Here is a 15,857-nt window from a genome sequence, read left to right as displayed (position 1 = left end):
TTTCTTCTGACTTGGGGCTGAGTTCCCACCTGAATGTATTTTCCCAGGAAAGTATTTTACGTGAGATAATGATTCTATAGGATTATCCTGTGTGAGCCCTCTTTAAGTGCGTTTTTGAGGGCTAACTCCAGAACAGAGACCCTGAATATAACGTTCTCTCCTTGAAAGAACATGTGAATTTGAAGCAGCAGGCGCAGAGCCTGAATTTTTGAATTGGGAGCTGCATGCACTTAAAAGAAAAACCCTAAAGGAGAGGAGGAAAACCAAGAGAAAACCTGCCATCCATATGGGGAAATGATGTGTGTTCCAGAGGCAATCTGCAGCATTTGCATAAAAGGAGTAGCACATAACTCAAGTTTTAAAACATTTTATAATACTTAGAGAGGTGTCAGATTTCACATCTTTTGAGGAAGACGGGGTGGGGGGGCCACCATGTATTAGCCTATTGAGCTTGCCATAGCTAAGCTGGCTACAGGGAAAAATGAGGCAGGGGAAGGCAGAGAGAGGGCACTAAGAATGATGAATGGTAAGGTTGATTTTGGAGGATTAGGATGGATTGAGGAAGGAAAAACAGTTGCTCTGGGGAAGAAGATCTAAAGTTGAGAATTACCGCCTTCCAGCCAGACCTCTCTTAACTTCAGGCCAGTGGCTGTTTGATTTCCTTGCATGACCCAAGTCCGAGGACTGGAAGTGTTTTCTTGCCTCTGTGCACCTCTGCGGCTGGTAAACCGGAGGAGTTCTGGGATTAAATATGAGGCAGCTGGCCCCTGTCCAAGTAGTCTGTCTTTTGGCACCATCGCTCTAGGGCTTGTACCTGGGAATCGCCCATTCACCCAGCAAACTGCAGAGTACCCACTGTGGGCTAGGCTGCAGGGCTGTCGCTGGGCTACTTACCCTCTCTTCACCTTGTCATCATCTGAGAAAGTGGGGCAGTAGTCACTCTATAGAGGAGATGTAAAGATGAAAAGGGGTGATATATTAGTACGGGGTTATGAGACATGTAGTAAGCCTAGTATTCTTTTTTGTTTGTGTGTTTTTTTTTTAATTGAAGTATAGTTGATTTATAGTTTTGTGTTAGTTTCAGGTATACAGCAAAACTGAATATATGTATATATTCTTTTTCAGATTCTTTTCCATTATAGGTTATTACAAGATACTGAGTATAAATAGTTCCCTGTACTATACAGTAGGTCCTTGTTGTTTATCTGTTTTATATACAGTAGTATGTATCTGTTATGCCTAGTATTCTTACTATTTTTTTTATATCTTTATTGGAGTATAATTGCTTTACAATGGTGTGTTAGTTTTATAGCAGAGTGAATCAGCTGTAGGTATACATATATCCCCATATCCCCTTCCTCTTGCATCTCCCTCCCTCCCACCCTCCCTATCCCACCCCTCTAGGCGGTCACAAAGCACCGAGCTGATCTCCCTGTGCTATGCAGCTGCTTCCCACTAACTATCTAGTTTACATTTGGTAGTGTATATATGTCCATGCCACTCTCTCACTTCGTCCCAGCTTCCCCTTCCCCCTCCCCGTGTCCTCAAGTCCATTCTCTACGTCTGCGTCTTTATTCCTGCCCTGCCACGAGGTTCATCAGTACCGTTTCTTTAGATTCCATATATGTGCGCTAGCACGTAGTATTTGTTTTTCTCTTTCTGACTTACTTCACTCTGTATAACGGACTCTGGGCCCATCCACCTCATTACAAATAACTCAACTTCATTCCTTTTCATGGCTGAGTAATATTCCATTGTATACATGTGCCACATCTTCTTTATCCATTCATCTGTCAGTGGGCATTTAGGTTGCTTCCATGTCCTGACTATTGTAAATAGTGCTGCAATGAACATTGGGGTACATGACTCTTTTTGAATTCTTATTATTAATAGTCTGTCAGTATTGTTCCCACTCTCTTGGGGTAATTTTCAGTCAGCTGGTTTACAGGCAGAACCTGTAACCAAGGGGTCTTCTTGCTCATCCATTCCAGTGCTCACATTTCACAGACCGGAAGCAGGAACCCACAGAGGGGAAACGGCTAGCCCAGGGTTAAGCATTGGTGTGTGTCTCATCATCTTGTGTCCTGATACTGTGCTGGAGAACGACCCACTCAGTGGAGGGGACTTCGGGTGCTTTAAGCTTTAGTCTTTCGTCTTTGCCTCAACACTCACCCATTCTTGGCTTATGTGGTGGTTTTTAGAACTGAACTCCTTTGGTTGTTATTGATTTAAGTTATCCATCACTGGCTTGGTTACGCATAGCTGATGAAGTTCAGATGCATTTATTCCTGGAAACATCAACAAGATCCCTAGAAGCAAGGCCATGGCTCTGGAGAATTCGCCCTTCAATAATAGCACTTTGTGGTGTACGTATCTAAACAGTTCTAAGAACGGTTAGTGAGATTTCTTTAAAACAGAGGAGAGCTGGGGAGGGGTGGGGAGAGAGGAGTTCCGTGTACCATATACTGTACCAGATACCCTATTATGATATCCTGCAGCAAGGAAATCTGATCGATTTTATTGATTCCCCAGCGTTTCCCCCACGTATTCTATGTCAACACCCAGAAACATGACCATGGAATGCCCTATGGAACAGGTTCTTTAGAAGCCCACTCTAAGAAACATTTCCCTGGATAATCTGGGCTCTATTAAGAAGGAAAAGGATTCTGAGAGAGGGGACCATCAACTAAGCAGTATTTGGTAATTATGGACATCAAACCACTGAAGTTTCTAGGAATGTGGAAATGAGGGATTTGATACGGAACGTTTTTGCCTAAAAATCCCTAATAATGAGGAAAACAATTTCAAATATTTATTTCTAAAAGTTCCATCTATATTACAGGTTCTTTGTAAAAGTAGTTACTTTTCCATTCATCACCTTTACATTGAAGGGTCGGATTCAGGTGTGTGTGTTTTTTCCCAAAAGCATGAGATAGCGTACCACCGACAACCGTTTTTTCATAAAAACAGAAATGCATAAATCATCTTTACGTATGCCACTTATTATAAGTCCTTTGCCATGAGTTAACCAGCTAAGCTCTATGTTGGACAGAAGATTTTCATTGTCACTCCTGTCTTTAGAAAGTGTTGTAAAAATTCTATATTTTCAGTCTTGTCTTTATAAAGTTAACCAAATCAACAACATCTAATAGTACTAATGCACACTGGCTTCCAGTGTTTTGTTGCAAACTTGCCTATCAGTGATACAGTAAAGGAATTCAGTGTGGGGCACTGCCTCTGTAACTTTTCTTGGTATCCTTTCGTTATTCCAGCTAAAGCAGCTGTACCTTCACATATGCACGCTCCATAAAGCATTACCATTGTTAAAAGTAGGAATTCACTGCTCAGAATATCACTTCCCCGGGACATCTTTCCTTTAGTGCTCACTGAAAAGTTGTTCTTTGTGTATTTCATTTTCTAAACAGAGTCTTGCAAATAGCATAAGATGACGCGTGTCAGAATCCTCTGTACTTGGATTTAACTCTATAGCAAATCACGCATGTAATTTGTTTTAATACTAGTTTCTCCAGGCTTTCATCATTTGTTTTCTAGGACTCTTCCTATAATATTTGCTGACCCAGGAATTTACTTCATTTGTTACCAGATTGTCTTCAGTGTGTTTTTCCAGCCATTTTGGCCAAGGCAGGAAACACAAGTGTTTTCCTTATTGGATTTTATTAGCTTTCATTTTGATGTATGAAATCTCCAAAGAGACTGCTGAACTCTTTTCATGGGGTTTAGTGAAACATTGTAAATTTCAAGACTGACTATCACGAGACTTTAAACGTCATCCAAAATTTATGGAGGCTCGTCTTTATATTCTGGATGCTTTGTTTTTAAATGTCTTGCTCATCACGCATGTCTGTACTAACATTAAGTAATGTCTCGAGGCATAATACACACTTGGGGTGAAGTTCTTCCATAACGATCATGGTTAAAAATGGTTTTTGAAATGGTCTTGAGGATTTAATTTTTTTTCAACCAACTTCTTGTCAGATCTAATTAGATGGGCATTTCTCTACTTGGAGATGTAGCTAAGGAAGAGCTTATATTGGGAGCAGAAGTGTCAGCTCAGCTGTTTTCTTGCTGGTCCCAAAAGCTTGTGTTACTAGTATTCTCAACCTCTCGTTTCTTTGTAGAACTGGTGTGTGTTTTTAATATACACTTTTATTTGGAAGAATTTTGGACTTGCAGGAAAATTGTAAACGTAGTACGTAGAGTCCCATGTGCCCCATCCAGTTTCCCCTGATGTGAACATCTTATGTAACAATGGTGAACTTGTCAAAACCGACACACCAACATTGGTGTATTGCTATTACTAAACGTCAGGCTTTAGCTGCATTTCACCAGTTTTTCCATTCACGTCCTGCTTCCTTAGTCTCCTTTGGTCTCTGACAGTTTCTCAGTCTGTCTTTGTTTCTTCATGACTGACCTTGATACTTCCGAGGCATGTACTGTGCCACACAGGTTACTGCTAAGGATGCTAACCACCTTTCTTTCGCTAAGGTGGTCTTTTCAGGCTTCTCCACTGTAAAGGTGGTCTTTTCAGGCTTCTCCACTGTAAAGTCACTGTGTTTCCCTTTCCTTCTTCCTTTTTTGGAAGTGAGTCACTTATCTACCCCACGCTGGAAGTGAGGAGATTAAGTTTCACTTCCCGGGAGGGGGTAGAATCCACGTACATCATTGGGGTTCTTCTCTAGGGAGACTTGTCTCTTTGCCCCAATTATATTTATTTCTTAAATCATGTATTCATAACCCCAAGGACTCACATGTATTTATTTTGTACTTTGGGTTAATAATAATAATAATGCAGGGCTCTTTTTAAATCCTTTGTTCATTTTATGAGTTATTTTAGTTAAAATTATTATCATTAAATAATGTTAATAAATGCACTGAAATAGATGTAGTCTGATTGGTAGAACACTTAGCCAGGTTTATTCCTCAGTACGTTTCAGTGTGCGAGGGCTCAGTATCCTGCACTCTGCATCGACACAGTTAGATATGGGAGCTCAAATGACGTAAGACCTCACTCCCTCTCCTTCTCTCTCTGCCCCTCTGTCTTGCTTTCTTTCTGCCTCTGCTTTCTCTGTCATGGCAGGGTGACTTCTGGCAGCCTCCCCAGCCAGTATGTAGAGCTTCGTCATTCAACAAATACATATTGCATGCTTGCTGTGGACCAGGCACTGTTCCAAGCACAGGTTATACATGGAAAACCAGACAGTGCAGGCCCTGCTCTCCCCAGCTTACATTCTAGTGCAGAATACAGATATCAAACAAGACAGCAAATGATCAAACTGGTCATTTCAGGCAGGAAAACATGCTATGAAGAAATCAAAGCAAGGGAAGATAAAGAGTGGCTAGCACACGTGATCCCATACTGAAGAGAGACCCTCTTTCCCTCCATGACTCTGCAGAGCAACTCTGTTGACCCTTCACGGGACTCATTCCCACGAACGGTCTGAAATGTCTCATTGGTCATCCTGAGTCACACGCCCTTGCTGTAGCAGGTCAGGCCTGACCGGTAGCCCCGTTAGAATCATCGGAAGAAGGCAGGGTCTTGATCTGTGAAGGAAGGGTGCAGAGCACACGGAAAAGCAACAGCGGGCCACTACAGAAGATGCCTGCTGGGATCCTGGAAGCCAGTTTGCCTTCTTGGAGTTTCCAAGCAGTGAATCACGGGGTGCCCACCCCCAGGGGCATCACTGACATTCCACCAAATTGGCTTCTCAACCAACCTTGGTAGAATCGTTCAGCTGAAGGGTCCCTGCCTGTCTCTAGAGGTGAAACCCACTTCCCTCTGTCCTCCTTGCCCTCAAATCAACAGAGACACTCCCTGGAGGACCCTGTGGGGACTCTGTGAAAGTGAATAGAGTCTTAGTAATTAATGCCTTAGAGAGGGAGCGCACTGGGCTGGTTACCATCCACAGGTCACATGACTGCAGAGAAGCCGCATTAGGCAACGCCATGGAGGATCCTTGTACTGCATGCATCGCTTTCTCACTTCCTTGCTCTCAGAGGTCCATCGGAGTTCTTCAGACAGGCCAGAATCCAGTTCAAATTGATTGCTACCCCCATTATATAGCAAAAGAACCAGAAACATTAAACGTGACGAACATGAGAGAACAGACCAGGATCCTCTCGGATTCATGACCCTCCCAGCCCTGAGTATTATCAAAGATATCTATTTTTATGTTCTCATTTTTTTCCCTCTTTACAACGTCCAGCACCTCAGGCAGGGAAAAATAAGAAATGTTACAGGTGACAGAACAAGAAATGATAGGCTATAGGACAGGGCCTCGGATGCATGCACTGGCCTAAGTGTCTGCGTTTTCCAGATGAGGGGACTAAATAATCGCCGAGTTTCATCTGTTTTCTTCCCCTTTCCTGGGTAATGTTTTTGTCTGGGAAGATTTTTTTTTTTTTTTTTTCTGGGACTTGTAAAAAATCAAGGAACAACAGGAACCTTTGTAAAAGGAGGCAAAGAGTCACAGAACATCTGTGGCTTGAAGTCTTGAGTACCAAGGACACTGTTTTTATTTAATAGCCACTACCTGGTAATTGTCAGGAGTGGGAAAGGAGAAGGGAGAGAGGTGGAATAGAGTCTTTAGCAGTTGGTGGAGGAAAGAAGAGAACTGGAGTGGATTCCATGGCAGTCTGCAAACGTTGACCGGACCTGTCACTGTGCGTGCAGAGTTGGACAAACACAAGTCTTGCATTCAGGGAACCGACAGTCTAGGTTTAAATACAGAGTGAGGGACAGCATCACTTTAGAGAAGATCCCATGGGAACGAGCACGTGTATTCCCGAGACGCGCACGTGCTGAGCACCAGTCTGTTTTGGGCTCCATGGTGGATGCCTTTACATCTCTTGTCTCATTGATCCTCTGAAACAGGTATTATTATTGTTTCCTTTGAACAGATTGGAAAATAGAGGTTCAGATACATTAAGCTGTTTGGGTGACAGAGTTGGGAAGAAGCAAGGGTGACATCTGCCTCTCTCCCCTGCCTGTTAGCACTCTCCAATCTCTGCCCAGTGTGTTAAACCCACCTTAGTGCTTTCCTTTCTGAACAGCCCCCTCTTCGGGCCTCTCCTTGAGGTCCAGCCAGGAGGAGCCTGGCCCCTGGCGTGGCGTCTCCTCTGGACTGTGTTGTCTGTGCCCATCCTGCCCTTCTGCCCCAGGCTGCCTCCACCTGCAATTCCTCCTTTAAGTCTTGTTTCTTCTTCCTCTTTCCTTTCCTGTCTTCATCCAGCCTTCCTCGTTGGTAAGGTGGATGACTCGTGAAGTCTAAAACCAGATTTATTTTGTAATTTAACGAGCACGTGTGAAATGCCTTCATGCCCATCAACCCATCAGTCCTGGTCTTGACCACAAACTGCAAGGCAGTTGCTGTTATGTCCCTTTTATAGGTGAGGGACTGTCTCCATGATACTAGGCAACTATGTGCAGGCCACCTAGCGGATAAGAGCTGGAGCTGGGGCCGGGATCAGGTGCGTGTGCTTATCCTTTTCTAGCATATATCATAATCCTGAAGAGGACAAGGAAAGGGACTTCTGAGACCATTGTCCTTCTCCCTGAAATACCAGACAAGGGAAGAACAGAGGGAGCTTAAATTCCTTCAAAAGAAAATGACAAGCTGTTTGGCCCTTAGATGAAGAAAAGGGGAATATGTTTCTCTGTCTGAAAGCCCACATGAATAGGGCTTTTATAACTGATTTGCTATAGACAGACAGAATGTGAGGATTATTGAGAATGTCATCATCATGATTTCCATTCTTGAACCAAAGGGCAGCTACTGAATACTAACTGCCTGCCAGGCAGTATAGCACTCAGGAAGAATAGTAAGTCACGGTCCCTGCTGGCCCGGAAATTCATGTTCCAGTGCTGCCAGGTGCAGGAATGTAAATAAATAATTACCAGAGCATGCGATGAGTTCTCTAATAGAGTTCAATACAAGAGCCTGTGGCGCACTAAGGAAGGGCCCAGCAACTGCCTTAGGTGTTATATGAGGAACGCTTACAGTGAGAATCAGAAAACCCAATTTGTAGTGGCTTAAAATAAAATAGGAGGTTTGAATTTCTTTCCTAAGAGTCCTGGAGTAAGCAGCTGTAGAATTGGTTTGTAGATCAGCAGTGTGTTGACTTCACAGTCACAGGATGGCTGTCAGAGTGCCAGTCATCACATCTCTGTTCACAACAGGAAGGTGAGTGGGGGGTGTGAGGAAGACAGCACCTTATCTGAACCCTGTGATTAAGAAATCAAATATATGCTTTGCCATGTGTCTTTTTGAGCAATCCTGTGTCACATGGCCACCCCTACCTGCAAGGGAGTCTGGGAAATCAGAGAGAAGAATCATCATGAGTGCTTGGATCTGAAATGGATCATGAGCCACTCAGAGGGGCTAGGGACATTGCAACTACAGACAAAATGAATGTTCTTTTAGGAATGAAGAATAGAGTGGAGAGAAAGACTCCTAGGAGGCAACCTTCTGGCATGAGTGGTCAGGGAAAGAGTTACAGAAGAGGTGCATTTGAGCTCAGCTGTGAAGGACAAGCAGGCATGAATATGGTAGAGAAGAAATAAAGATATTCTAAGGAGGGGGGAAAAGGCATATGCAAAAGCACTGAGTCATGGAAGACAGGTTCAAGAAATACCAGGAAGTTCTTTTAGCCTGGAGTTAGAGTTGGAATTGTAAGTGGGAACCAGTTTGCAACAGGCTTCACTGCCAGTCTAAAGAGTATAGTTATTCTATGAGCCAAGAAAGTCAGTGGAGGCCTTGAGACAGAGCCCCATTTCCCAAATACCCCTTATCTCAGTAACTGGGATCACATAAGCCCCGTGTTCTTATTCACGTGGCATTTGCACACAGGTTCTGATATCTTGGCACTTTGGCCAAGAAATCAGAATTATTTTTATGAGCCCTGTGGGTTCCAAGTACTTGAGAAGCCGGAGTATGGGCTAAACTCCTTCCATAGCCTTGTCCTTGTCCTGAGGTCTTGTTTCTGTCTTTGAAATGCTTTTTCCTGCGCCCTTGATAGGTGATAGTCTCTCGTTTCTCCTTTAATCACGTTGACTTTTGCTGTCTTCCCGGATGATGTTTAAGTTTCCTGGACAGTAATCAATTTTCATCAATTTCTCAGGCTCATTGCAGGCTGACTGCAAGTCTGTACACATACTCAGCCTTTACAGACATTTCAGGTCCAATCAGATCACACTCCTGGGACCCCTGATGCCTGGTAGCTTCTGCAGCCCACCTGCCATGCAAGCTGGATGCCTCCTTCTCTACTTCCTCCCAAGCTGGAGGTTCGGCCCATGTATATGAGAAGTCCTAAATCACCCCAGCAGCCTTCGTGTCCCCGGGATGGTGCCGTGCCTATGTTTGGGAGGGAAGAGTAGGTTTCGCTTCTGATCCTGTAATCTTCTGAGAATCTCATGTTCATTGCTGTAAACAGTCAGTTGTTGATTACAGACATGGGAGACATAAGAGAGAGATTCCTCACGTCTCTACCTCTTTGGGTTTGAATCCTGACTCTCCCACTTTCTAGCTGTGTGACCTGGGGCAATTGGCTGAACGTTCCTTACCTGTAAGATGGGATGATAAGAATATACTTGTAGTATTAAGTAAAGTGTAAATGAGCCATGACGAATGAAATGTCTAGAGCAGTGCTTGGCACATAGCAAACAGCCAATATATGTTAGCTGCTTATGTTAACAATAATGATGGTTACTGTGCTGGTGTCCCAGCAAGTGGAATAAGTTACGGTCGGTCTTCACAAGCGTCAAGACTCACATGTACTCACCAGCTTCTTGCAAAAACGTGTTTGGGGCACATTCCCAGTGTCGCTTTGTCTCGTGCGTGTAAGCTTGTCAATGTATGTCACCTACACCACCAGCTTGCTGGCCCTGAGCCAGCGATGATGGGTGATTCGGTCCCTCAGGGGACCAGGAAATGACATTTCTCAGTAGTCAGACACGAGCTGATGAGAATTACCAGCAATACTCATCCTCAGTTGGAGTTTCAGAGGCAGGTGCGTTGTTTAGTGGGAGGAGTGGTGGCCTGGGAGACAGAGCTGGGCACCACTTCTCCCTCTGCTGTGAGTCTGGGCGAGTGACTTTCTCCCTCTGGACCTTGGTTTCTCTATACTTGAAGTAGCCCAGCCCAGAAACGATCACCAACAACTTCTCTTTACCATCTCTTTAAAAGCACGAGTCATACTTGTAATTGAAAATGGACAGTTACGTAATGTCTGCCTCTTCCCCTCAGTTGCAGGTTCCAGAAAGAGAATCTTGATCTTTTGTGTCCATCTCTGCAATCACAGCCCCTGTCAGTGCCTGGCACAGAGTCGGTGCTCATTCTGGTATTGAATGAATGAATGATGTGGCAGAAAGAAAAAGATTTGGGAGTAAGACAGGCCTGATTTTGTATTAGGATTGGCTACTTACTAGCTGAGAGACGCTCAGGATTATTGTCTATAAGATAGGGATGATAATAGAAACAACGTTACCAGGTTGTTTTGAGGATTGAATGTGAAACCACACATACACACACACAACAACAGTAACAGCCCTGGCCTATGTCTAGCATATAATGGGTATTAGGTAAACAATAGATATTACTTACTTCTCTGGAGCCTAGCACAGGGGAATTGAGTATTCTCTGTTGTGATGATTAAAAACCTAGGTGCAAAGGTAAATCTGAATATACATTAATAGACTTTGAGTGGGCTCACCTATTACAGGGCAGCTAGGTTCACAGGGTTTTTTAAAACCCCCTTGGCCTACCAGCGACCCTCCATCTTCCTCCCCTACCTTCCTTTAACCTTTGCCGCTTGTTATATAACCTCAGTATTTACCTGTAGATGATACACAAACCCAGATCCCTGGGCAGACACAGAACAGGATGAGACACGATGGGGTAAGAGGTGACCTGGAGTGGGAGGGCGGGTAGTACCCGGGGACCTGCATCCTCGTCCCAGCCCGGGCCTGGTCCAAACTCACCACGTGATCTTGGGCAAGCCACCTCTCCGCTGCAGGCCTCCCTCTCCGCACCTGTAAAGTGCTCAGCCATTGACATGGAACACGATAGCAGTCAGGAACCTGGGGGTTTAGGTTCAGAGCTGGATTCGTGTCTCAGCTCTGCAGCTTACCAGCTGTGAAATACAGGCAAGTCAAGTACCATCTTTGTAAAATGTACAGTGGGATTCAAATGGGCTCATTTGGAGCATTTAATGACACAGTGTCTCCAAAGTGCCTGGTAGATTCGTGAATGATAAGTGACCATTTGTTTGTCTGGGGACTCACAGGCCAGCCCTGATTTCCCCTTAGTTAAAGTTGTTCCCTGTTGAAGAAGCCCAGGTTTCCTGAGTCAGAGGCACATCCATCAGCCTTCCTGCTGGCTTCAGCACTTGGCAAGGACCAGAATCTTTCACAGCAAAGACATGATCCCCACTGGGTATGAGTGTCACCAGCTCACATGCAATTATTTAATGCCTGGCCCGGGACCTCCTCCTACCCGGGTTGGGTGTATTCTCAAGGGAGTCTTCCCTCTCCTTCCCTCTCACACCCTTCAGAGGGCACAGGAGGAGAATCGCACATTGTATACTCATCCTTCCCTAAAATGCAAACACTGCCAAGTGGCCTCGTTCCAAGGAGGGTCTGCTGTCCCTTTCTGCCCTCTCCTGAGTGCGAGATGCCTGCTTCCCTCCTCATGGCTGCAGTGGACCTCCTGCTGGCGGAGGGAAAGGAGGGCAGAGCACTCGTGGTGCAGATTGGTCCCATCTTTGAGGGGGAAGGGAACCCACATATATGGAGCCACTGTGACATGCAGGCACTGTGCCAGGCATTTGTGTAACACTTTTATAACCACTTTGTGAAGTTGGGGTTACTGATCCCCTCCTTGCACGTGAGGAAATTGGGGCCCCAGGAAATGCAACAAGATGCCCAAGGACACGCACAGCTAGTGAAGAGGATGGCTGGGATTCAGACCTAGGCTGCTTTGACAGCCCCGGTTCTTGCTCTGTTGTTACACCTTTGCTGATTAGGGGAGAGCCGTGATGTGGTTTGGACCAAATAGGTTTCCTGTTATTCGCTATACCTTGGGAGAGGGGCTTGGTCTTACAAAGCAGTGTTTCCCCAGCTCAGATGGTCAGATAGGCTGTCCGTCCCGCCATGGGAGGAGAGAGTGAGGGCCATGGGGGGGCCAGTGGGGGAAGAGGAGGGCTCTGTTCTCTCTTCTGTAATGTGATGCAGCGTGAAAAAAGAAGTCTTTAGAACGTGGCTTCTCCTTTTCTCCACAGAGTAAAGAACTTTGGAATCAGATTTATTCAGATTTATGTTTGAATCCCAGCTCCAACATTTACCAGCTTTGTGGCCCTGAGCAAGATATATCTCCATAGTTTCTTCATCCTTTTTATTTTAATTTTTTGATTCTTTTAAATTTACGTGTGTACGTATTTATTTATTTATTTTTGGCCACGCCCTGTGGCATGTGGGATCTTTGTTCCCTGACCAGGGATCGAACCCGCACCTCCTGCATTGGAAGCACATAGTCTTAACCACTGGACCGCCAGGGAGAGTCCTCAGTTTCTTCATCTTTAAATTTGCATTCCTTGTTAGGGTCATTGTGAGGATTAAAGGAAGACAGTGGATGTGAAACAATGTGGAGCAACATAGGGTTCCACTCAGAAATGACTCCCCAGCCCAGGGGGTGAGCCATGCCCCCAGGCTTCACAGCTGACTCGTAACTAGCGTCCCCGGTCCCCCTTTGGGCCCTCTCACCCTGCCACTCGCATCTCCTCCATTACAATCAGAGTAATCTTCCCAAAACCCAGAGTTAGTAATTCCCTGCCCCCCTTAAAAATCTCCAGTGATGCAGTCTGAGTTCAGAACATGGTCCCACAGGGCCAGGATCTCCCCTGTCACCTCTGCAGCCACATCTGCCCCCCTCCCCCCCACCCAGGCCCTGTCTCCCCTGGAAACTCCTGCTGGGCCTTCGAGCCCCAGCACAGTTACCTCCTTCTGAGAGATGCTTCTCAGAGCATTCTGGAGCTGCCATGTCTTCTTGATCCTCCCTCCACGATTGCCTCCTGTTACCTGTTTGGGGACATGGCTCCCCAGCAGACTGTGAGCAAGCCAGGGGCAGGCACTGCCCACAGGGGCCTCTGACCATCTCCCAACTCCGTATACTGTAGGCACTTAATAGTTGGAGCCAGCATGTATTGAGCGCATGTCCTTACCACATACGTGCTTTACTTGTATTAATGAGTTGCTTTTTCACGGCAGCTCTGGGAGACAGTGCATCCATCAGTCCTGGCTGGAGGCAAAAACCATACCAATTATTTGAACAGAGAATTTAATCTTTAAAAATGATAACTAGACATAAAGTGTTCACTTGGTAACTGTAAAAGCAAAAATAGAAAATTGCAGGGAACAGTTCCCACCCCTGGAGCTGAAGGAACAGAGGGAAAAGGTAGGAGTTATTACAGCTCCGGGCCGGAAGCCACACTCTGGGGTCAGCAGGTAGCTCCAGAGGGAACAGTACCAGACGGGGACAAAGGACCATGACACTGCATCGGAGCTTTGAAAGAAACTGCAAAGTGCGCTTAGCTGCTGCTGAAGGAAAGAAGTGCCACCACTGGCATAGAGAAAGGGGTAGGGACAGGAACACAGGAAGGGGCAAGTTCCTTTTTCCCCCTCCAGACCTTGTCTCCCTCTCACTGCCCCCGTTGGCGGTGCTGAACAGTCAGACACAGCAGAAGTAGGGTTGGCAGAGTCCTGGCTTCAGCATCACAAAGCAGGTTTGAAGCCAAGAGATGAAAGCTCAAAGACTGGCCTTGGCAGGAGCTGTTACTATTCCATTTCACAGATGAGGAAACTGAGGCACAGAGAGATTAAGTAATCTGCCTAAGATTAAATCACTACCTAGAGCAGAACCAGGATTTGACCCCAGGCAGTCTGGCCTCAGCACCCTAGCTCTTAACCCCTGGACCTCAAATGTTGAATGAATGAATGCATTTGAATGAATGAATGAATGAATGGGCAGGCCCCCAGGTAGTACTCAGATCAGTACCCAGCCATGCCTCCCACAAGCACAGGTCGTCCCGGCCTGACTGCCTCCTTGTCACCTGCCAGGTCATTCACTGGAACTCCCCCAAGAAGCTGCGGGTGAAGAACAAGCACGTGGAGTTTTTCCGCAACCTCTACCTGACCTTCCTGGAGTACGACGGGAATCTCCTGCGACGGGAGCTGTTCGGCTGCCCCAGCGAGGCTGACGTCAACAGTGAAAACGTGAGTGGTCCCAGGGCTCGGCCGCGCAGGCAGCGGTGGCCTCTCTGCTGGTCTGCCAAGGACCTCCGGCACCAGGCTCAGGGCAGGCCCAGGAGGAGCCAGGCACCATCCCCACCTCGGGGCCGTGGGCAGGGGGACAGGCACATCAGCAGGTCACTTCTGTGCTCACCCCTGTGGATGCAGAAGGGGGTGCGCTCGCCCAGACCAGGTGAAGTCAGAAGGGAGCTGCCAAGCAGAGGAATCAGAGTGAGCAAAAACACCAGTGAAACGACAGGCAGAGGGTCTCTCCACAGCCGGAAACTCTGAGGTCTTTGTGGACATGACACCCACATGGGAGACCCAGGAATCAGGGTCAGTGACTGGGGTGGCACAAAAGATTTTCACAAATGGTCACAGGCATAGCTGACATCTACTATATTGTCCAGTTTCTTCACTGTTTATAATTTTTTTCGTACGTTGTATCTCATCTGATGCTCATAGAAGCCCTCTTTTTTTCCCCAATTAGCGTTGAAGACATTTAGGCACAGAGAGGTTAAGCAGGTCGCTCATGGTCACACAGCATGTAGGAGCAAAATTGAGACTGATTTGAAGTTCTGAGGAGCAGGATGTGGGGCAGCAGCTCACTGTAGTGGAAAAGGTAGGGCATGTGGGGTCAGGCTGACCTGGGTTTGGCTTCAGTCCCTTCCGATTTCCACCTGTGTGACCTCAGGCAAGTTACTCAACCTCTCTGTGCTTCAGTTTCCTCAGCTGTCAAATAGAGATAAGAAAAAACGGTTACAGGGCCGTTCTGAGACTAAGTGAGAAACTGCATGTAACGCACCTAGCTCAGCATCTGCCATGTGTTAGATGCTTGATAAATATTTGCTCCCTGCCCTTTCCTTGACCCTTAGTATTAGACACAGAAGTAATTGGTTCATTCAGTCAGCAAACATTTACTGAAGGCCTTCTTATTCTGAGCACTGAGGATTCATAGGTAAATAAGGGCAGTGGTCCCTGCTCTCATGGTATGGATGTTCTAGTGGGGGAGACACAATTAATAACTAGACGAACTATCAGGAAAAATTACCAGCCAGTGACAGGTGCTACATAGTGACATATGAAGTCAGGGAGGACTTCTTTGAGGAGGTGACATTTCATCTGAGACCCAAATTCAAGAAAGAGACAGCCTTGGAAGAGCAAGGGATCAGGGAAATACAAATCAAAGCCACAATGAGATATCTTCCTATGCTTGTTAGGGTGGCTCTTATCAAAAAAAAGCTAATAAGAGTTGGCAAGGATGTGGAGAAATTGGAACCTTGTACACTGTTGGTGGAATGTAAAATGGTATAGCTGCTATGGAAAACAGTATGGAGGGGCCTCAAAAAATTAACAGTAGAACTGTCGTGTGATCCAGTGATTCCACTTCTGGGTATTCTGGGTCCCAAAGAATTGAAATCAGGATCACAAAGCAATATCTGCGTTTCCATGTTCACTGCAGCAGTATTCTTAATAGCCAAGCTATGGAAACAACCTAAGTATCCATCGACAGGTGAATGGATATAGATAATGTAGTAAATATATATATATATATATA

At 45.8% G+C, this 15,857-nt stretch overlaps 1 protein-coding gene across 1 annotated transcript in view; it reads left to right on the top strand.

The window, feature by feature from the left end:
- The window catches only part of LARGE1 (LARGE xylosyl- and glucuronyltransferase 1), a 529,052-nt gene that overhangs the window by 456,521 nt on the left and 56,674 nt on the right, over positions 1–15,857 (top strand). Inside the window, 1 exon segment of the mRNA XM_024743516.1 lies at positions 14,129–14,284. Within this exon segment, the coding sequence (XP_024599284.1) occupies positions 14,129–14,284 (156 nt within the window).

The sequence above is a fragment of the Neophocaena asiaeorientalis genome, unplaced genomic scaffold, assembly GCF_003031525.2.
Source record: "Neophocaena asiaeorientalis asiaeorientalis breed wild unplaced genomic scaffold, Neophocaena_asiaeorientalis_V1.1 scaffold332, whole genome shotgun sequence".
Classification (NCBI taxonomy): Eukaryota; Metazoa; Chordata; class Mammalia; order Artiodactyla; family Phocoenidae; genus Neophocaena; species Neophocaena asiaeorientalis.
The sequence above is the reverse complement of the archived record's forward strand: the minus strand, read 5'-3'. Positions and strand labels throughout refer to the sequence as shown.